At 38.9% G+C, this 24,422-nt stretch overlaps 1 protein-coding gene across 1 annotated transcript in view; it reads right to left on the bottom strand.

Annotated features, from left to right (window-relative positions):
* Positions 1-24,422, bottom strand: part of Itpr (Inositol 1,4,5,-trisphosphate receptor) — a 1,293,714-nt gene that overhangs the window by 535,291 nt on the left and 734,001 nt on the right. Inside the window, exon 34 of the mRNA XM_090387283.1 lies at positions 10,782-10,902. Within this exon, the coding sequence (XP_090243409.1) occupies positions 10,782-10,902 (121 nt within the window). The remainder of the gene's footprint in view (positions 1-10,781; positions 10,903-24,422) is intronic.

The following is a 24,422-nucleotide window of genomic DNA, read 5'->3' as shown; positions in this document are numbered from 1 at the left end:
GAATAAATATGGAGGTGGTTATCTCCTTTTCTAAGGGGATGGTTATGATATCTTGAGTATTTCATAGAGATCTGGAAGACCCATTTTAGGATGTCACTTGCCTAAATGGGTAAAGACAAAGGCAATGAGACTGGTGAGGGCATCCTTGTGCTCTTGCCAAGGGAGAGCTACAATTTTGGAAATTGTGGCATCTGGAGACTAGGAGCCAATAAGGTGATCTGATTGAGTTGTTTAAGGCTTTGAATGGATTGCGCAAGCTCAATGATGATAGTATAAATTAAAATTGTGGAAGGTTGGTTGCATGACTGATGTGTGGAAATTTGCCTACAACGAACAGATAAGTGACCCTTGGAAAAGACTTCCATCTATTATGTGGAAGTGGGTAATTTGAATAAATTCAAGCAAGAACTAGACAAGTTATTGGAGAAATGGAGAGGTGATTTGGGAAGTGTGTTTCATTTTATTGTTGTTTCTGCATAAACTTGCTTTCCTGCATCACATTTTATTTTTTTTGGTTGATGCTATATAAGCTTGTTTTCTTCCATAATTTGCCAATGCTAGCAGTAATATTCTAAAAAGAGTGGACCAAACACAGAGCTTGAAGACAATATGTGTTGTCTGTAGGATCTGTACATTGGTCAAGGACGTGCTTGTAATTTCCTTCAACTTTGCATGATATTCCTTGTGATGGTATAAAACTCTGTCAGAATGTGTAGTATTGCATGTTATGCTGGTATGTTGTATGACTGGCCTCTTAGCTACCAGAGTAGTTATCACAAAAAGAAAGTTGAGAGCTGCTATGTCATACATGTACCATACCACAAGGAGGTCAGCAATTTGTATTATATAAAGCTCAGATTAGGTGGGCCCTCTACTTGACAAGCAAGGCAGTAGACAAGCCCCTAAGGAGGAAAACTATCAAGTTTACCCCTCATTGTTGAGGAAGAGGAGCTGGCCACTGGTCATGTAAAAGGGAAATAACTGGGGAGAAAGCAGGAAAGTGAGAAGGTAGGGAAAGACTTAGCATGTAGTGAGAGAGAGAGAGAGAGAGAGAGAGAGAGAGAGAGAGAGAGAGAGAGAGAGAGAGAGAGAGAGTTTGATTACAGAGGGTATCATTATAGGTGGAGATCCAAGATCAGGCTGGTTATTAGCATTAGTTGAGCCATATGATGCAAGAAAGCAAGCTTACATAAATTTAAGGTTGAACTATACAAAACATAAATTTAAGGTTGAACTATACAAAACATAAATTTAAGGTTGAACTATACAAAACATAAATTTAAGGCTAAACTATACAAAACATAAATTTAAGGCTGAACTATACAAATGTTTGTATAGTTCAGCCTTAAATTTATTTAAGCTATCAACTTCCACAAGAACAGATGGCAGTCTGTTCCAGCAAACTACCTGCTGGCTAAAGGCAAACTTCCACACATCTATTCTACAACTGTCTTTCCTCAATTTGAATCTATGCCCCCTCCGGTTCTTACATTGAGCAAACCGAAATATCCTGTCAGCACTGAGCCTGCTCAAATACACCTCAATCAGATCACTTCACAGGTGCCGGGTCTCCAGATGCTGCAACTTGCAGAACCTAAGCCTTTCTTCATAAGCGCACTGCTTTGTTCCTCTCACCAATCTTGCTGCCCTACTCTGTACTCTTCTAGAAATTCAACATCCTACCTAAAATGAGGTCTCCAGACCTGCACATAGTACTCAAGGCGTGGCCTGACCATTGCCTTATACAAAGGGATAATCACCTCCTCATCTCTGCTAGCAAAATTCCTATACATCATTGACAAAACTCCATGACTGGCTCTGGCAGCCCATCTGCACTGTCAGAGAACTTCATATCTGAATGCACAATTACCCCCAGGTCTTGTTCATTCTCCACCTCCTTGAATGTAGTACCACACAGTTGGTACGTTTCTCTTCTGTTGCTGCTACCCATATACAGTACTTTACATTTGTCAATGTTAAACTTCAGCTGCCACTTCTCAGCCCATGTGTCTAACTTTTCTAGATCTTGTTGCAGTAATGTACTGTCATTAGCATTATTAACCTTGCCAACCTTCGTATTGTCTGCAAACTTAGACATCAAGCCTGATATACCTTCATAAATATTATTAATAAATACGGAAAACAACAATGGACCCAACACTGAACCCTGGGGAGCTCCACTAATAACATTAGTCTACGAAGGGCAGTGCCCATTGATTACCACTCTCTGTCTTCTCCCACTCAATCATCCCTTTATCCATAGCAGCAATTTGCCCCTCAATGCCACACTGCTCCAATTTGTACAGTAGTCTTCCATGTGCAACAGTATCAAAAGCCTTCCTAAGATTCAAGTATATGACATCAAAATTATTTTTTGCATCCAGTTCCTTTGTGATCACATCGTAGTATCCAATCAAATTTGTCAGACAAGACTACCCCTTTACAAACCCATGCTGTGTCTGAACTATTTCTGCTATCTTGTCTAGGTGATCCTGTATCATCTCTTTTACCAGTGATTCCATTATTTTCACCCGGAACAGAAATTAAAACTAATAGGTCTATAATTATTTGTCACCCTTTGAACCCTCTTTGTGAATTGGGGATACATTTGCACATCTCCAGTACATGGGGACCTCCCCTGACTCTAAGGTTGCTCTCATAATTATGGCTAAGGTTATGCTTACTTCCCTTGCTGCTTCCTTAAATATAACTGGATAGATTCCATCTGCCCCAGGTGCCTTTTTTATGTTTAACTTCAACAATTTCTCCTCCACTTTGCTCTCAGTTACCACAAAATCACTTAGCTCCCTGTTAGAGTTTGATAAAATTCTGGCATTCCCTTCCTTGAATAACTCCTTGTGTGTAAATGTAGATACAAAACACTCATTCAGTTTATCAGCTACTTGAGCATGATCATCAATAGTCGAATCATCTATATTAAGTGGACCAATCTGATTCATCCCCTTCCTTCTAGAGTTTACATAAGTAAAGAACTCTTTGTTGTTCTTCCTTGCATCCTTTGCCAAAGATTTCTCATAATCTGCCTTTGCCTGCTGAACCTCCTTTGTGACTTGATTACAGCCTAGCTTATATCTGCCGTAGGCTTCTGTGTCATTTAATAATTTATATACATCCCATGCATTTTTCTTCTTTGCCATGAGCCTCATCTGACATCCATTTAGGCCTGAGCAAAGGTGGTTGCCACAGAGCATGCAGTACTTTCAACTGAGTTTGAAGAGGTCTGTGTCAGTGTCAGCATGATGGAGTTAGGGGGAGGATAAATCATGCACAAGGAGCCATAGAACACAAGGAATCCAGTATATACATATAAATTTGTATCATAATGTAAATCTTAGGTGCAAGGACCTGTGCATTAGCCAATTCCACACTGAGTGTGAGAAGTCCTGTATCTGCAGTGGTGAGCAGCAGAATCTAAAGGACCCTGCACTGGGCAACAGCAACCTAACTGACAACCAATCCCATGCCAAGGGAAATTTTGATGGCAAGTTAGGGAAGTGAGGTTGGCATACCCCTTGTATCTTGTGTTGGAATGCTAAGAGCCCCAATGGCAGCAATTTCTCTCTCCAGAGGATGGAGATTTCGGGGGGGGGGGGGGGGAGTGAATGACCTGTACCAACAGAGGGCATTTCACACAGGGGCTCGAGGTGCCCAATGCTGGCAGAGTACAAATGTTGGGTCACCTCGAGCACACTTGGTCGAAGTCGATCCAGTGTTAACAGTATTTCCATGAAAGCACGGATGGCAAGAGAAATGGGGGTATGAGATCTGTAAACTGGTATATGAAATCCATCAGTATCAACAAAGGGCAGGATGTCCTTCTCTTTTTCTTCTCTTTTTTTTGTGGTGAAGTTACAGCTGGAGTTGGAGTGTTGGGTCACTAGGGTACCACAAAGAGTTTAGTCTGAAGCACCGAATCTTGAAGACATGATGTGCAAAGTATGAGAAGATGTAATTTTCTTGATTAGTGAAGATGAGGTATTCCTTATTTTGCAGAACTTTGTCCAGTTGAGAGAGTGCTTCTGGGCACATCATAGTGTGGGCTGTTATAAACAAGTCCTCTCTCCTCTCCATAGAAGCAGCATCATGTCATCAGTATGACCGATTGAGCCAATGTGGCAATTAGCATTAGTAGAGGCATTTGATGCAAGAAAGCAAGCTTATGCAGCATCAGCCAAAAAAAAAAAAAAAAAAACCACTTCCACTTCACCCCTCTGTTCGTTCAAAATACCTGTCCAGCTGAGCCTTAAACTTATTTAGGCTATCAACTTCCACGACAAGGGCTGGAAGTCTGTTCCACCAACCAACCACCCGCTGGCTAAAGGCAAATTTCCGCACGTCTATCCTACATCTGTCTTTCCTCAATTTGAATTTATGCCCTCTCAGGTGATTATTCTGAGCAAGAGGAAGAATCCCATCAGCATTGAGCATGCTCAAACCATTCAAGGCTTTATACACCTCTATCAGATCACCTCGCTGGTGCTGTCTAGTCTCCAGACACTGTAATTTGCAAAACTTAAGCCTTTCTTCGTAAGAGCACCCCTTTGTTCCATTCACTAATCTTGTTGCCCTTCTCTGTACTCGTTCCAGCAGCTCTACATCCTTCTTGAAATGAGGCCTCCAGACCTGTATACAGTACTCTAGGTGTGGCCTGACCATTGCCTTATACAAGGGAATAATCACCTCCTTATCCCTGCTAGAAAAATTCCTATATATCATTGACAATACAACATGAGCTACTCTTGCAGCCCATCTGCACTGCTCAGAGAACTTCATATCTGCCTGCACAACCACCCCAAGGTCCCTTTCATTTTCTACCACTGTCAGTGTAGTACCACAGAGTTGATACGTTGCTCTGGGATTGCTGTTTCCCATGTGTAGTACTTTACATTTGTCAATGTTAAACTTCATTTGCCACCTCTCAGCCCATCTGCTCAACCTTTCCAGATCCTGTTGCAGCAGCATAGTGTCAGTAGTGTCCTTGACAACCCTGCCTACCTTTGTATCGTCTGCAAACTTTGACATTAAGCTTCGACAATGAAGGAGCCATGTCAAGAGATTAGGAAGGTGACATTGCAGAAATGAGCCTAGGGTTGACTAAGGTAACGTATGGTAGGAATTTTTTTTAGTTGAGCTTTTAGTGGTGGCATGCCGCCTCTATTGCCAAAGCTGGAGCAACCTGGACTTGGATAGCACAATTCTTTTGGTGTATATCATTTGTAAAGTTGAGGTTGATTCCATGGATTTCAGTCAGGACATTTTTCTGAGGTGGAAGGTGAGGTATCTGAGGATGACTTCTGAGTTGAGTGAGAGTGCACCAATGATAATTTTGTTTTTTGTTTTTTTTGGTTTTTAGGAGCATTAGCAACTAAGGCCATATTGCTCCGGGATATGCGGTGGTCATTCCCTGACCTTTCCGCATCCTTCATATTTGGTGGTGACGGGCTCGAACCCCGGTCTAATCAAGAAGCGTGTGCTACGCACTGCTGCTCCTTCCCACCTGGCTACGGAGGCGCCCACCAATGATAATCTGCAGGGCCAGGATAAAGGTGGTCCAGTATAACCTGGTGATAATCGGGAGTCCGAGCCACGAGACTTAAGTTTCTGCACACTTGCCACCTTGACAACTCTTTTAAAGTAATAACCAGGATAAAGAAATTGCAAATTAAGGCAAAGGCTTGCCTCTGCACCTCAATCTGACATGATCATGCTAATTATGGCAGCATTGTTTTTAATTTTCTTGGTGACACAGGTAATGTGAGAGCAGGAAGGACAGCTTTGTGTTTCACAACAATGCCCATGTATTTCATTTCGGAGAGATGGCAAAAGGATCTGCCAACAAGTTTGACAGTTGGTGGTTTGGTGCCACTAAGTGAGTAGGATTGATTTGGTCCCTTTTCTGTTGAGATTTCTGGTCTGTGAAGTGAAGATCATTTGTGGAGTTGTTGGAGGACTTAGCTTCCATCTTACTGGGTTAGCTAAGGAGTCTGACCAACAAAGAGGACCAGGTTATTGGCAAAGGCAACCACGTCTACAAGACCTTCTTTAAGAATAAAAGAACAATGGCCGAGAAGAAAGACCTGAGGAATGAACTGTGCAGGCAGCCCAGGGTGATGTCTTTTGATAAGAGCTGGTACTTGGTTTGTATGGTGATACTTCTTCCCTAAAGGAAGTATTGCATGATGGTAACGATTTATTAGTTTATTCATGTTCATGTGGCAGAAGCACTGCAAGATTCTCTGCTGCTGACACCACCATCACCACCACCACCACCACAGGGTGTTAAAGGGACCTTTAACACCCTGTGGTGGTTTAAAGTCAACCAAGATGGGTAGGATATGGTTATCAGGAGTGTCAATGGCCACTGTCATTATTTTACACATTGCATCCTCCATGCAGTGCTCTCAGTTGAAGCTAAATCTGTCTGAGCCAAGGTTGGCATTTCGGTAGTAAGTAGAAGCTCTGTACAGAATAAGCATCTCTGGCAAAAAGATATTAGGGCCTACATCATGCCTATTCAATTAAACCAAGCCAGAGAAAGGTCCCAGCCATGCCTCCTCAAAGTAGTCACAGTAGTTTCCAAGGTTGAAGAAAAGTGCTTGTTTCCAGACTTTTGTTGAGGAGCTGGAAAAGTAGCTCTGTATCTGCTTCTCCAGATCTCTTTATGAGATTATCTTGAGGAGACATGGCTGGGACTTTTTTGTGGCTTGGTTTAAATGAATAGGCGTGATTCCTACCAGTGCTCTGTTAGCTGCAATTTCATCAAGGTACCGTTTCTCAATTTCTGGATTGCCGTTTCTCAAGTAAGAGTGCCATTTCCACCTTGATCATTGATTGTATTCACAATATTACTGGGGTGGACTTTGTAGCATACAATCTTGTTTACTAAATCCCAGGGGTTTGCTTTTCCAGATGGACTCACCAGGTTTCACCAGGAATCATGCAGAGTTAGTACAAATATATATATTTTTTTACCTTTTCATTGCAAAGTTTGTAAAGGAAACAGTGAGGAAACTCAAGATGCTTAGTCATAGGGGGTGACTGCCCAGTGGCCTGAAGTGGTCTAAGCCTTGTAAGAGACGTTTATGTTACTTTTGCTTCATGTTTCTGAAAGTAGTTGGAAGCAACACGTGAGAGAAAAGGAAGATGAAGTGAACTTCTCAGGTGCTAGGTTTTGTTGGGTGCCAGTATGGCCTTCTGTATACTGTGCCAAAGCTGGGAATGACAGTTAGTTTTTTGTTTTGTTTTTTGGGAGCATTAGCAACTAAGGCCATATTGCTCCGGGATATACGGTGGTCATTCCCTGATCTTTCCGCATCCTCCGTATTTGGTGGTGATGGGCTCGAACCCGGGTCTAATCAAGAAGCGTGAGCTATGCACTGCTGCTCCTTCTCACCTAGCTACGGAGGCATCGGATGACAGTTAGAATAAATGGAAGTGAGAACCTTGGGTGTCAAAAGAAGTTGCAGAGCAGTCTGGAGGCACTGGAGAGACTCACAATTACCTTCACCAGGACAATGGTAAGGGATGACATGAGCGTTCCTTTCTCACTGATTACACTGTTCAACACAAAAGGTTACGAAAATGAAAATACCCAATCTTGACTAATTTTATGCTGCTGAACATGAAAATCACATTAAAATTTGTCGATTGGCACTTTTTTTCGAATTAGAGTTGGGGGTCTTATATTAGTTAGTTATTATACATCATCAACCACAGCTCTCAGCAAAAGGCATGGCAACACTGCAGTTTGAGTATCACCATGCTCTTACCACGTGATCAGCAACTGCTGCCTCGCTCTGCATCATGCGATAAGTTGTCACCTCAAACGTGTTTTCAACTCTGTCACAGTAATCCTCAAATATGGCTAGGTACTGGGTGATTTGTTCTCAGTTAATGGTTGTTCTCTGTGAGATTCCGATTATTTTGTGTAGGATTAATATACCCCATAAATTATGTGACTAGTCAGGATGACTTCTGTTATGTATGTGGAGAAGTCGCGTTAGCTTCAAGAAAGCGTCCCTTAACTTGAACCATGAAAAGGCCTGCTTCTTGTACTTTGGGTGTAAAGTAGGCGACCAGGACAAGAACTGGGCTCCACACACATATGCTGCACTACTGTTCATCAAAACGAAATGTGTGGGTGAATGGAAAAAAAGTGTTTTATGCCTTTCGCAGTGCCCATGATATGGAGGGAGCCAACAAATCTCATCACAGATTACTTCTGTATGGTGCCGCCTATTAGAAAAGGGATGACAACAAAGAAAAAGTGGACAGTGATGTCCCAAATATACCATCTGCAATTTGTCCTGTGCCTCACAGTGAAGTACTATCTATTCCTGAACCACCTGACTATTTTTCTGTACACTCTGATGAAAATGAAAACACTGATGCACATCAACTTGATATATACAATGAAGTACAGTAGCCACTTACGTCAAGGGATCCACCATTTTGTGCAAACTTTTATCCTTCTGAACCACATAAGATCACAGAAAGTGAGCTTAATGACTCATCAGAGATCTCAAACTGCCAAAGAATAAGACTGAGCTTTTGGCCTTGAGGTTACAACAGTGGAATCTTCTAGATCATTCTGTGAAGTGACAACATTTTTACTCAAAATAAAGACATAAATTCTATCCAGACGGTAAACTCGCTGTTTCTAAGGATGTAGACACTTCTAAGGTTAGCCTTAAGGCTATGTAGCTGTTGTTATTACACAATGGAAATATGCTGCCTTCAATACCTCTTGTGTATGCTGTCCAAAAAAAAAAACATGGAGAACATCTTGTTAGGATGTTCTCCATGTACACTATCAGAAGTATGAGTGGCAGATATGTGGTGATTTAAAGGTAATCACCATTTTATTAGGACCACAAAAGGTTATACTAAATACTGTTGCTTTCTCTGTGAGTGAGATAGTCGTGCCAAGGATATGCACTATGAGAAGAGGAGTTGGCCTCAATGAAAATCATTAAAACCTGGAATGAAGAACTCAAATGACACAATTGGCAATTGAACTTCTGGTAGATTCAAATAAAGTTTTGCTTCCACCACTCTATATCAAACTGGGGCTCATGAAAAATTTTGTGAAGGCTGTAGAAGTGAAAGGTTCTGCATTCACATACTTGCAAGAGAAATTCCTAAGACATAGTATAGAGAATATTAAGGCAGGAGTTTTCATTGGTCCACAAGTAAGGCAACTTTTCAAAGATGAACAGTTTGAATGTGTCCTTAGTGATAGCAACAAATCAGTGTGGAAAACCTTTCGAAATGATTTGAATGGTTTTCTAGGAAACGTTAAAGGCAGCAACTACAGGCAGATTGTGGAAGATTTAATTATTTATTAAAAAAAAGTGGGGTACAACATATCATTGAAGATGCATTTCTTGCACACCTGGATTTCTTCCCACCAAACTGTGGTGCCATCAGCAACAAACATGGATGGGGGGGCCATCAAGACATTGCAGTGATGGAACAAAGACATAAAAGAAATTGGAGTGCTGCCATGTTAGCCGATTATCGTTGGATGGTGAAAAGAAATGCTCTCTAAGCTGAATACAAGCAAAAGATGAAAAGGTCTTGTGTTTGATATAGGTATCATAGCTATGTTCATAGCTATATCTTACTGGCATATAAATAAAAAAATTACTTTTTCGAAAACAAGAGCCAACCTGCCATTTTCAGAACTATTTCCATGATCAGCAGCACCCCAAAATCTATAAAGTAAACTTACTTTCATGCCCATAACAAAATGAAACAAACATGTTTAATTTTAGGATAAATTCTTAGAAGGTGCAATACTACAACCAATAGTGACACCTGAACATTCAAATAAAATTAGGATATAAAACCGGCATGCACTCTAAGTAGTGCAAACACACGACTCACCGCCCAATAAAATGCATAACTATCAAAGTTATTGTGAGACCCATTTACCTATAAAATAAAAAACCAAAGACAGGAAACTCATAAGCATCATCTTTTCCAGTGATATATATGATGGCTTGTGAACTGCAAAAAGGGATCATATTTCAGTCACTGACTGCTATCCAGCCAAATTATTGCCAATGATGAGTTTGTTCATTAGTTCTTTTGTGTTTGGGATCCTATGGGGATATCTGATGGCATTTTGCTGAACAGCATTAAAACTGTCCCTTATAAAAGTAGTTCCTATAAGTTCCATGTCATTGGTTTGTGTTCAGTAGATGTCTCCTTTGTCAAGGAGTCATGCACTTGCACTACTAAGAATATCAATTTGCTTTTTCTTATTTTATGGTTTTATTTTTATTTGAATATTGAAGTATCTTAGTATAGAGGCAGCAATTAGGGCAAATAAATTTGGTCTGGGAACAAATCTGGTGATTTTGCAGGAAAAGGAAAGAAAATTAAAATAATTATTGCCCTTCTATCATTTAGCATCTGATAATTCATTTGTTTCTTTGAATAAAATGTTGTTGATCCTTTTCCAGAGAGGTTGGTGTTGCTCACACCTGTTTTTAAAGTATTCAAAGAGCAGGAGTTTTAAAATAACTTAAAGGTAGAGAATATAACATAAATGTTAATTTGCCAAGTTAATTGATTTCTTTACAATCTACAGTTAACAGTTAATTTTAGGGAAAATTATGAGAGTCACAGTTACAAGAGAAATGCATGAAACAAGTCCAAGGGCTGCATTCTGCCCATGCAATGCACTCTTGTCTAGTTCATGCTAAGTTGTAATGTAAAATAATACCCATAAATATAAGGAATATATATGCTACCTATGTCTGAAAGGGTCTTGATACAACTTTCAATATTCATCCTTTGTTGCAAATTTAACCACGAACACTGAGTAAGTCTAAAGGCACCTTGAAGTAGTCGTACAAATACAGGCTGATGGGTCTAGAAGAAATGAAACTTTTAACTACAAAGCCAGCTGTATAGTACACTTAATAATAATCATGATACTAGTACTATACTTCTACAAGCTTCTTATACTATTACACATTTTTAAATACTCAGATGCCTGACAATACCTTTGTTTTCACTAAAATTGGAAAATACAATTAAAACAAAATTTCTGAACAGACAATAATTAAAAGAGTTGAGTTCAACAATCTTGTTTTTTTTTTTTTTTGTTTTTTTTTTTTTATTTCATGGCAATAATCACTCAGGTTGTAATACTGTTATCACAAGTTGCCTAGGTTCTGCATCATTAAATATAGAGAAAGGGATACACCTGGCAATGAACAGCTACTTAAAATCTGTGTTTTTTAAATTCCCTGGGTTGAAAAAGAATTCATGGGTCACTTCTTTTTTCTTTCATTAAAATGTATGAAATAGAAGATAATAAAAATGGACTCTGGATCCATTACTGATGCATATGGAGTTTTGCTCTATATGCAATAGTAATGAGCCCTTCACACAAGTGTAACTAATTAGACAGCATTCAAGGAGAGTCATACATTCCATATTCAAATCCGTGTGATAATGTATACTCTGTTAATATTTGTGTAGTCTCAATTATATCATAACATCTATTTTATGATCAATTCCCATTCTAGTTCTTAAGTTCATTGCAAATGCCACTGTCAAGTTCCCATTATACTTCTCAAGTTCCTTGCAATTTCCATAGTATTTTGGCTCTGTTTGTTTCCCTAAAACACTCCTCAATCAAAGAGACAGTGACAGTGACAAGGATTATTAAACTGTAGTGTCAAGGATAAAACATCTGAATCAAAGCCAAATTCAGCGAGTTACATGATCACTTCATGCTCCCCCAAACTCCACTCGGCAGGATCACAAGGTAATGCAATCTGTGATCCCAGCCTAGCTATAAGTGGTTGCCACTCTATATCAGCTTCAGTGCAGATAATCAAAACCAAAGAGTGCTTTAATTAAACAGCAGGCAACAGAAGTAGGCTGCTTTTCTGGTGCATTAATAATAATAGATTAAATAAAATTGGAACAAATCCTAAGGATACTGCATATACAGGACAACTTGCTCAAGGGTATACAGAATATTAAAGGCTGTGATTCCCAGCCAATGGGACCAAACCCAAAGTGGGCTGCCATTAGATTTACTATGAACCATGAAAATAAATTTCTGTTATATCTATATTTTATATTTAATAAAATATTGATAAACAATATTTAATAAATTATTTATCGGTATTTTATTAAACATAGTAAAACAACAAGCTGACTTTCTTCATGCAATCTTACTTATGCATGTACTTCTGTTATTAGTGTAGCAGTGCATTGTAAGTTTTATTTTGCTCTTAATCTGAAAATTACTTCAGCAACTTCAGCAAAGAGAAGGCATGTTGACAAATAAATTAAGTATAAATTTACTTTGATAGTTACAGCAGGATTGGTAAGGTTGCAATGTGTCATATGCATGAAAGTTCATTCTAATGAATCACCAAAACAGAATAAATCACGATGCTATTTAAACTCAAAACATGATCAATTTTAAAGTGATGTGCATATTTTTTTCTTTAGTGTAATATGAAAACAGCCTTCATTTGGGGCATTTGACAACATGATTTTCAAAAAACATTCATGGTAGAGAATTCCATTTCACTGGTTTGAACTGACTTGCGTCATGATGCCTTACTAAATTGTCAAGATAAAGCAACAAAAATTAACATAATTACTTGTAACTGCAAAATCAAGAATAGTTCTGCTTGAATTAAGCTAACCAGTATTTTCATCAGTAGACTTCATCCTCAGACAGCAGAAGGGCAAAGTCTGATATTGATGAAGATAACTTACAGAAGTACCTAAATGCTGATGTTTGGTCAGAAGGTTTTTTGTTAACAACATACTTTTGGAAACAAAATGTAATATTAAAAGCAAATTACATCCATGATGTGAAGCAACACTTAAGCCTCAAGACAGTCCTGGCTGCCTGGAATGTCAGAGCAGGACGTTTTTTTTGGTGTGGTAGCTTTCTCTCTCTGTTTCTAGAAGCCAAAATATATTCGGTGGACTGCATGCATATGGACAAAATTTTAACTTTATTTTTTAAATCTGTATTTATTTGTAAATTTGCTCTTCTATTCTGAAACAAGGAAGGTCACATTTTGAAGGTTGGTTAAAAATATTTTTGTTTATTGATCAGTGTTTTATTATTAAGAACATTTATTAATTTATTATTGAGAATGATTGAGAACAAAATGATATTTTAATCTGGGAATCCACCAGTAAAGCTAGGACTCAAAAAAGGAGTCTGGATGTAAAAGTTTGCAAAATACCGATGCAATTTATTTGGCTGTGGAAGTCTGTGTTCATTGGCCAATTTGCATGTTGTGCAGGCTGAAAACCCCAGAATAACTCATGCAGGGTAGCCTACTCCCTGTTTGATTTCAACTAATTACAGCCTTGATTGAAGAGGATTTTAGAAATTCCTCCAGTCATGGATGGATATCAAACTCCGTCATGGATGGATATCAGTCTCCAAAAAAGTGGCATACTGCAATGTACCATGCCGACTAAGTTGTCATAGAGGACCCTCACATGGTATTGCAACAATTCAAAGAACCTTCTCAAACACACTTCAAACCATAATGGAACAAAAAGCTCTCCAGATGCTTTAAAAATTCAAGAACAAAAAAGTTGCATATACAACATTGAAGAGATTACCATGAATGGAGACATATACCAATTTTACCCATGAACAGATGCATTTCTAGGAAGCAAACAGGAAGAGGTGTTGGATGAATGTAGTAGACACCCATTATAACACTCCCACTTATAGCAATATCCCACTTTAATACATTTTTCTTCTGGTCCCATGCAGTAAACTCCTATAACAGCACACCTAGTTATGCTTTCCTGCTTACAGTGCCCTCTAGGGCCAGTCACTTTGAAAGTACTATAACAGGAGTTTACTATATACATGAAAGAACATATGAATTATCTAAGAGAGGGCAATTGCCTATGAGATGTCTTTTGGTATTGTCAGAATGTCGCCCATAACTTCAATTTAGAAGAATGGAGTGAACATGGTAGGATTCACAGTAGTGAGGTTTATGCTATGACAGGCTGTGTTGAGTGAATTTTTTTGCGGAATTAAAAAAAAATATATATATAAAAATTAAAATGTACTTAAATGATTTTGAACATTAATTTTTATTTAAATATTAAAGAGTCAAACTAATGCCAAAAATAAAAAAAACAAATTTTTTAAAAGTTTGCAAAAAAATTCAAAAATATATGAGATAATATAAAATATCATAAATTGAATAAAAATCATAGTTATTATTTTTTACAGCAGTAAAAATAATAATATCCTCTATATTTTTAAACCAAATTTGTCAAAAATGATAACCAGGTGCAATTTTCACCTCTGATTTTTCAAAACTATTTTTGTGCTGCCATCTATTCAAACTGTGTCTACTATTAATTGGAAATACAAATAAGAAATGGAGCATATACTGAAATATTTTGAAACAGTTTGTATATTTAAGAGATGTGCTTTATTTAAACAAGATTCTATAAGATGGAAGCTTATTTAAAAGACTTATGTCACATATGACCAAATGCCTGAACAAACTGATCAGCTCTCTATGAAATCATCACAAAAAAACTGAAAAGAATAATGATGACATTGTATACTTATTTCAGTATACCTAGAAGCAAATGCACAGCCTGACAGGAAGTTCTTTGGACAGTGCAGAGTATAGCTTCTATCAATGATATATACAGTAAGTCCCCAATATATGTAACTAGGAAATTACTAATAAAATATTGCTACTGTATCCCGGATATGCCAAAATTACAAAAACCACATAATATTCTCAGACGAATGAAGAAAATAGTTATATACTGTATTTTTCAATTAATTAGTTATATATTTTTAATTAGTTTAATTAACTTTTCTGAGGACAGTTGTGAAGAAGCTGGAGTGGCACATAAGAAAAGAAAACATAAAAGGAAGAAAGAACACATGTTATTGTACTTAAAAACTGATATATATAATATCGGTGTAGATACACCATAATTAATCATAAAATTAAACTACATATGTAGTGTAAAGGCATCGTTTTAATTATATCTCATATTGTGACTACCTTCACGAGATACCAGGTATTGCACTACTTCGAATAAGTAACGCTTCTCTAGTAGAGAATCATTATTGATGGTTTTTTTTTTTTTTTTTTTTTACAGTTTTAAATTTTACAATCTTAAAAAAATATATATGTAAGTTTGAATTTACGTAACTCGGGCTTACGTAAATCAGGGACTTGTTGTATGGGGAATTTTACCAGCTGGGACAAGGAAGTGAGGCTGCACCTTGAGTACAGCATTCAGGTCTGGATGCTTCATTTTAAGAAGGATGTGGAACCTCTGGAAAAGGTGCGGAAAAGAGCAATTAGATTTGGCAAGTCAAGGACATCTGATTGAACAGTTCAAGGCTTTCAGTGGATTGAGCAAAGTAAATGCCTTGCACTTTTGCAAAGACAATGTATATAATGGGATATAAATTTAAATTGAAAAGAACTCTTGCAGGATAGGTGAGCAAAAATTTGCTATTAGCCAAAGAGCAACTGATTGTTGGAACAGACTTCTATCAGGTGTTTTGAATTGGCTTCCTTGCACCATGTGGCCATTCTTCTTGATGTGCCTTATCCAGTATCCCGGACATTGGCGATTACTAAGGAGAAAGCATTTCTGTCCTCTGCTAGTCTGAATAGTTTTTCTACATTTTGATTCATCTATGATGCTACTAAAACACTGACTCAAATCGATAAAATGCCTTTATTAAACAAAATTACACATATCGACTGTATAAACTGTATATTAAAATAAAATTTGATAAAATATAAAATTAAAAGTGCTACAAAGATATTTAAAATTACTAAAAACCACTAAAACAGAAGCTTTCGGCAGCAACAGCTGCCTTCATCAGCAATAATGGTTGCAGGTTATCTGACAATCTATTTATATATATATATACACATGTCGCTGACCTGCCCTGGCAGGTCTGCGACACGAACTATGGCACCTGTGCATGGTCCACTTCTCGTGGGTTGGAACCGGAAATGGAACAAACCACTCCCAAACTGTTTGTCTCTCCCTAGGATAAGGGCTTCAAAAAGTAGTGGATTTTAGTAATTTTATTGAAAATCTCTTATTTTGGCCATATGGCCAAGATAAGAAATTTTCCTGAGTTTGATGGTAGTTATTAAGGTTCTTTTTGTTCTTGCTTTGTGGAGGATTTCATTGTTGTTTATTAAGTTCGCCCATGGTATCCGCAACATCCCGTGATGTATCCACATCTTGAACCCCTATAGCCGGTTCAATAAACTTGTCTTGAGAGTCCATGTCTCAGCATCATATAAAAATATGGATCAGATGTAGCTTTTGGCCATATGTTGCCTTAATTTCAGTTTGAGGTTGTCATTGCAAAGAAGTGTCCTCATTTTCTTGAAGGCTGCTCTTATGGTTTCAATCCGACTTTGTATTTCTTTCTAGGGGTCTAAGTTCTCCGTGACAGCACTTCCCAGGTATTTGAAGTGACTGAAACATTCGATCAGATTGCCATTGAGTTATAGGACTGCATTTTCATACTGTTTGCGGCTAAAAATTATAAACTTGGTTTTATGTTCATTAATATTGAATCCCAGCTCTTCTCAAGTCAAATTGATCCTGAGTAGTTGTTGGAGGCATTCATTTGTGTTGCAGAGAGTGAGAGTGTCATCTTCATATCTATTATTATTTATGATAGGAGAGGTAGCCATTGCTAATACTAACTGATGCATATAATACTTTAAACTGGTTCAGTAAAATAAATGTCAACGGCATTTTTACTCTTTTTCAAATGACACATACATCGAAATTTATACTGAAATTAAAGGACGGTGCAGAAAATATGTGGTGGAAACCTCATTCAGCCAAACAGTAACTGACTGTTAGAAACACTTCCTCTTGGTGTTATGGAAGTGGGTAAAAGGTAATCTGCAGCAATTAGCAATCCACTGCAGGATGGAAGCCTCTCCAATGATTCATGTTGAGGAAAATGCACCATAATCTGCCACGCTGGTCCAGTATGGGTTGGAAGATCAACAATATTTAGCAGTCAGGGGATTGAACCCCTGTCTACTCAACGAGCATGTGCTACTGCACTCCCGCTCCTGACCACTGGAGGCCTATGGAGGAAGTGCGTACTTTGAATAAATTTAAAGAAGTTTGGACAAATTATTGAAAGAAATGGAAAATGAAGTGGGGTTATTTATTTATTTATTTTTTTTTTTTTGCTGGTGTTGTATAAGCTTTGCCAATACTAATATTAAAATAATAAATGCCTTAGAAAAGCCAAAAGGAGCTGCTTCAGTTCCAGTGAACTTGATTTAATAGTAACATAACCCAAGACGTCACTGGTGGATCAAGACTACATGTCTTGATTCACCATCAGCAGGAGAAGTTGGATGACAGATGAATTCTCAAAGGATTTACAGGTGAATTCTCTTAGGATTCACTAATTCAGAGAACCTCTAGCCTGAGGGACCAGTAAGTCCCAGAACATTCTAGGATAGCAGTGTCACACCATTTAAATATATAGCAGACTTGTTTATTCAGTGACAGTGAATAATAATTATTGTGGATACCTTAAGAGTATTGAGATTAGCATTACCATTAGTAGAGGCATATGATGCAAGGAAACAAGTTTATAAAGCATCAGCCAAAACAAAAAAAAAAAAAAAAAAACACGCTACCATTTCACACCTCCAAGCACCTGTCCAGCTCAGCCTTACATTTATTTAGGCTATAAACTTCCAGAACAAAGGATGGAAGTCTGTTCCACCCACCAACCACCCGCTAGCTAAAGGCAAACTTCTGCACATCTATCCTACATCTGTCTTTTCTCAATTTGAATTTATGCCCTCTCAAATTATTATTCTGAGCAAGAGAAAGAATTCCATCAGCATTGAGCATGCTCAAACCTTTCAAGGCTTTATATACCTCAATCAGATCACCTCGCAGGTGCCTAGTCTCCAGATACTGTAATTTGCAAAATTTAAGCCTTTCTTCGTAAGAACAACACTTTGTTCCACTCACTAATCTTGTTGCCCTTCTCTGTACTCGTTAAAACAACTCTACATCTTTCTCAAAATGGGGCCTCCAGACCTGTATACAGTACTCAAGGTGTGGCCTGACCATTGCCTTATATAAGGGGATAATCACATCCTTATCCCTGCTAGAAAAATTCCTGTAAATCAGACACTATGAGCTACTCTTGCAGACTGTCTGCACTGCTCAGAAAACTTCATATCTGCTTGCACAATTACCCTCAGGTCTTTTTCGTTCTCGACCACTGTCCGTGTAATACCACAGAGTTCATACATCAATCTAGGGTTTCTGCTTCCCATTGTAGTACTTTACATTTGTCAATGTTAAACTTCATTTGCCACCTCTCAGCCCATCTGCTCAACTTTTTTAGATCCTGTTGCAGCAGCGTACTGTCATTAGTGTCCTTAACAACCATGACAACCTTTGTATAGTCTGCAAATTTGGACATTAAGCTTGATATACCATCATCAATATCATTTATAAATACAGAAAACAACAATGGACCCAATACTGAACCCTGAGGGACTCTGCTAATAACATTAGTCCACGATGAACAGTGTCCATTGATTACCACTCTCTGTCTTCTCCCACTCAACCATCCCTTTAACCATAGCAGCAATTTGCCTCCAATGCCACACTGCTCCAATTTGTACAGCAGTCTTCCATGTGCGACAGTATCAAAAGCCTTTCTAAGATCCAAATATATGATATCAAAGTTATTCCTTGCATCCAGTTCCTTTGTGTCCACATTATAGTATCCAATCAAATTGGTGAGGCAAGACTTTCCCTTAACAAAACCATGCTGTATCCAAGCTATAACTGAAGACTTGTCAAGATGATCCTACAAGATCCTACAGTGCTTCTTTAACCAATGCCTCCATTAATTTTCCTGGAACAGAAGTTAAACTAACAGGTCTATAATTACTTTTGTTGCCCTTTGATCCTCCTTTGTGGATTGGGGTCACATTTGCACATCTCCAGTCCAGGGGGTACCTCCCCTGAGTCCAAAGAAGCTCTCATAATTATGGCTCACGGTTCGCTTACTTCTTTTGCTGCCTACTTTAATATAACTGGATAGATCCCATCCACCCCAGGTGTCTTTTTTATGTTTATCTTCAACAATTTCTCCTCCACTTTCCTCTCAGTTATTACAAAATCATCCAGCTCATTGCCAGAGTTTCTCACCTCTGGCATTCTCCTCCCTGAATAACTTCTCATGGGTGAATGTAGATGCAAAATACTCATTTAGTTTGTTAGCCACCTGAGCAGGATCATCAATATCCAGTGGACAAATCTGATTCATCCCTTTCCTTCTAGAGTTTACTTAGGTAAAGAACTCTTTGTTGTTTTTCTTTGCATATTTTGCCAAGGATTTCTCATAATCTGCATTTGCCTGCCTAATCTCCTTTGTGACTTGGTTACAGACCAGCTGACATCTCTTATAGGCTTCCATGTCACTCATTAATCTATATATATCCCATGCATTTTTCTACTGTGCCACATGTCTCATTAGTTCATCTGACATCCATTTAGGCCTAAACCTTGAACAATATTTCTTAGTTGGTATGTAAAGCCTAGTAGCTTCCACGATAAATTCTTTGAATGCTTCCCATTTTGAATTTGCTGTTGGTAACACCATCAGTTGGTCCCACCGTATAGAATTTAAATACTGTCTCAGACCACCGTAGTTGCCTTTACAAAAGCAAAAACCCTTCCATTTACCCCTGATGGTAGTTACCTCTTTGAGTAAATCCCACTTCAGCACATTGTGATCACTGCCACCTAGCAGTTCCTTTATCTGCAGATGCTTAATGCATGAAGAATCATTACTGATAATCAGATCACTATTACTCCCTCTAGTTGCCTCCCGAACACGCTGATGTAGAAAACAATCATCCAATAAATCCACAAAAGCCTTGCTAGTGTGTGAGTGACCAACCCACAAATTCCAGTCAATATCTGGGAAATTAAAATCCCCCACTATAAGACTCTCTGATTTACTGGCCCACTCTATTTCCCTGTACAGTTCCTTATTATACTCATCAGAGTGATTAGGCCTAAAACACACTCCTATCTCCCAATGCTTATGTCACACCAAACTGACTCGACACTGCACTGTCCAGCGATGTCGACTGGCTTCACTTCCTTGATTTTATGCATTTCTTAACTAATAGTATAACCCCTCCTCCTTCCTGTACACATTGTAATCCTCAAATTCCAGTTCTGCAATATATCTGTGTGACAACACGTCTCTGATATCCCAACAATATCTGCCTTTGATGTTCTGAGCAATACTTCAAATTCATCAAATTTATTTACCAAACTCCTAGCATTGGTGTACATGCAAGTATACATGAACCTGTTCCTATTCTTAGCTACCCTAACACCACCCATGTGTTAATTGTACTGCAATGACTCCCAGCAGGCTATGAAATACCCTGCATCTTGTTTTCCAGGCTGCTGCTTATTCCAATAGAAGCAGTGCAAGTTTCGCCTCTGAAATCACTTTCACCTCTGCCAGTGGCTACCGTTAATCTATTAGTCCTTGTATGTCCACAACAACCTAAAATCTTCTGGCTAAAAACTCAAAAGGGTGGAAAAATTAATTCAAATGTTTTTCTAGAAGTTTTATGAGCAGGTATTTGGCTAGGGCTGAGGTTTGCCAGCTTTGCGTCCAGTCATGTATATTTTTGCTCTGCACATGATCGTTCATTTCTAAGGATTTACACAGTGTTAAATCTAAAGTTTGTTAATAATTGGATATTTTCAGCATGTGAAACCCATTGGTGGGATCAATTTTACTGTTATGGGGATTTTCAGAAGATTGCATGCATTCTTACATGAAATCTTTGTTAATGGGTCATTGGTCACCATGCTATCATTAATGTGATGCTAGGGGGTGAGGTCGCTGTTGTTACTGACTTGATCTCCACCCGTTAATCTTCCTACTGACTGGGTAGGTGTTCTCCGTTTGTGACCTTGAGTAGGCAGTGGGCTCCAATTGCTATTTACGTGCCACTCTATTTGGCAAGATTTGGATCTCCTACTTTTTTCCCCCTCTAGACTATAATAGGAGACTCCTAACTGCTGAACAGTGTACTATAGGCAAAAACTGGGATTCCTTGGGCTACTTTGACCAAACCTGTTTTCCCTCGTCATTCCTGATGCTTTTCAGCCCAACCAGTCATTGAAAGATAAATTGGCTCCTAATTGACTAATCTTGCAGTGTGACACCTTGATGGACAAGTCTCCAGCGCCGACCGGGCTAGCCGAGTGGGTAAAGTACCTGCCCGGCAACCCAAAGGTCGCGGGTTCGATTCCCGCCTCGGGCTTGGATCAAAGTACTGCAAAAACCTTGGGAGGTGCAATATGGCCACAGAAGCCGATGCGCCAACAACTACCAAATCAAAAAAAAAAAAAAAAAGTCTCCAGCTGATCTAGAGAACTGTTAATACATCCGTTTGCTAATCCAAAGTCTCGATTATTCAGATTTTTTACCAGAATGCCAGACACAGATCCGGAACTACAGGAATGTACTACTAGACATGACCTCACTCAGGATGACCCCGATGTGCCCCCAAAAAAGAAACCGTGTAAGGCAATACCCAGCTCTGGGAAGATGCAAACCCTCAACCCTCCACATGCTCTACATTTCATCTTAAAAAACCAGAGGCATACACATCAAAGAAATCCTCAACCCTACTAGAGCTCCCACAGTGAAACTAGGGCAATGTCACCATCAAATTCACCTCGATCAAATACCTTGGCATTATTAGACACCAAGCTTTTGTTTTATTCCCTGGTTTACCTCTATACAAAAATTATAAAATAAGCATAAACGATTGCCAGAATATCAGGTTGTGACTAGGAACCCAGACATCATGCCCTTACTACTGTGTACAAAGCCATCTTACTTCTGGCCTGATGCTATGGTGTGGGCGTAAGGTACTAGCGAGCTATTACAAGGATCCAATGCTTATCTGCGAAAAGATCTAAACCTCCAAAATACTTCCTAGTTCATTTCACAAATATATGTGATCTCAATTCTAATCTCAAAGATGTCCATTTCCACTTGCAGTCTGCCAAACCCCATGTACTTTTTCTGACTGAATTTCAGTTATCGATTGATTCAACTACTGCTCATCACAGTGGCCCAAACTATTTGCTGCATGATTCCTTTTGCCTCAAAGGTGGTACTTGGGCATATGTCCATCCTGATATTCCCTGTCAGAGGTAATTTGGTAATTTCGAATTTGCTCTCTTCGATCTTCTCTGGCTAAAAATCTCTACCTCACTGTGTCAAATTCATCTGTTGTCTCTACCGTTCTCCCAACTCCCCTAATCACTTGGAGCCCTTTGACTTCCTCTTTTTGCAACTTGACTTTCTCTAGTCCAACTTTCCTAACAGCGAGGCTATTTTCCTTGGTGATTTTAATGTTCACAACTCCAGCTGACATCCGTTTTCTAGTCACACCGACCCGGCTGGTTGATTCTTATTTGGTTTTTTTTAGGAGCATTAGCAACTAAGGCCATATTGCTCCGGGAATATGCGGTGGTCATTCCCTTGACCTTTCCGCATCCTCCGTATTTGGTGGTGACGGGCTCGAACCCCGGTCTAATCAAGAAGCGTGTACTACGCACTGCTGCTCCTTCCCACCTGGCTACGGAGGCGCCCCGGCCGGCTGGTTGAGATGCTGAGGCTTTTGCAATTTCTAATGACCTTGCACAGATTGTTCATTTACCTACAAGAATACTGGACAATCCTAACCACACAGCCAACACACTTGTTTTTTTTTTTTCTCACAAACAACCCTTCTAGGTACATGGTTGATGTGACTGGTGGTCCTTTAGGTACCTCAGATCACAACTTGGTGATTGTCTCTTTTCCAATGGAGCCTTTATCTCATGGCTATTCCCAACCTCATATTCTTTGGCATTACATGAATGCAAAATGGGATGGCCTGCGAGATTTCTTTTCTTTGGTCAGACTACTGTTTCAAAACTTCTGATTCCAACGCTCGCTCAGATCGTGTCAATGAAATTAATCTTTTGGGAATGGAAACCTTTATTCTGTACTCTATTCTAAAATCTCGCCCTTTATCTAATCTTGGTTTTCCAATAAATGTGCTAAGGCTCTTCAAGAGAAGAATGTTGCATATCGTAATTGGATTGTTTCCAATTCTTCAGTTTCATTTTCTGCTTACACCAAAGCTTGCAACAATTGTAAAGCAGTCATTACTCAGTCCAAACTAGATTTTGAACAGGCTAAGAGTAGAAAACTTGCTTCTTGCCCTAATGGTAGCCGAGCATTCTGCTCTCTTGCGAAAGCTATTGGCTACAACTTTTGCCCACCTCTGCTCCCACCTCTGTCAAATCCAGATGGTTCTATTGTCACTTCAGCCAAGGATAAAGCTGACCTGCTAGCATCCCATTTCTCTTCCAACTCATGTATTAATGATCTTAATATCTCCCACAATTCCAAACATGCTCCATTCAATGCCTCCGGTGGTCTTTCGTCAAAAAGGATGTCAGAAGGATTTTGATGAATCTTGATGCTAAGAAAGATCCAGGTCCTGATAGAATTTCTCCACTTGTTCTTAAAACCTGTGCTCCTGAACTTGTTCCTGTTCATTGCCACCTTTTTTCACTTTCTTATGGCAAAGGTGTTTTTCCTTCTGCTTGGAAATTTGCTCATATCCAGCCAGTTCCTTAAAAAGGTGACAAGTCCCTCCCACCCAATTATTGTCCCATTGCAATTACTTCTAATCTTTCTAAAGTAACGGAGAAATCAATTAACTGCCAACTCTTTAACTACCTAGAAACCTTCCGTCTGATCAATTATCGCCAGTATGGATTCCATCAGTGTTGATCCACTGGTGATATTCTGGCTTATGTTACCCATTTATGGACTAATTCAATGGAAAGGTTCGGTGAAACATAAGTAGTTACTCTTGACACCTCAAAGGCTTTCAATCGTGTTTGGCATAAAGATCTTCTAAACAAGATTCCATCTTATGGTTTGCCAACTGTTGTTTGTAATTGGTTATCCAGTTTTCTCTCTGATCGCTTACTGAGGGTGATGGTAGATGGCTCTCTGTCTTCTAACTTCTCTACTAATGCTGGTGTCTCCCAAGGTTCAGTTCTTTCCCCCATCTTTTCCTCTTGTATATTAATGAACTTCTTCCATTGACTGGAAATCCTATCCATAGTTTTGCTGATGATAGCACATTGCATTCCACTTTCCATTTTGAAAAACTTGCCCTGCTCAATCAGCCTCAACTTCTCGAATATCCGCTACCAATTCCTTAAATGCCAATCTCCAGGAAATTCCCCAGTGGGACAAA

The sequence above is a fragment of the Mastigoproctus giganteus genome, chromosome 13 (genome assembly GCF_048544385.1).
Source record: "Mastigoproctus giganteus isolate SK-2022 chromosome 13, ASM4854438v1, whole genome shotgun sequence".
Lineage (NCBI taxonomy): Eukaryota > Metazoa > Arthropoda > Arachnida > Uropygi > Thelyphonidae > Mastigoproctus > Mastigoproctus giganteus.
This window is presented reverse-complemented; position numbering and strand designations above follow the sequence as displayed.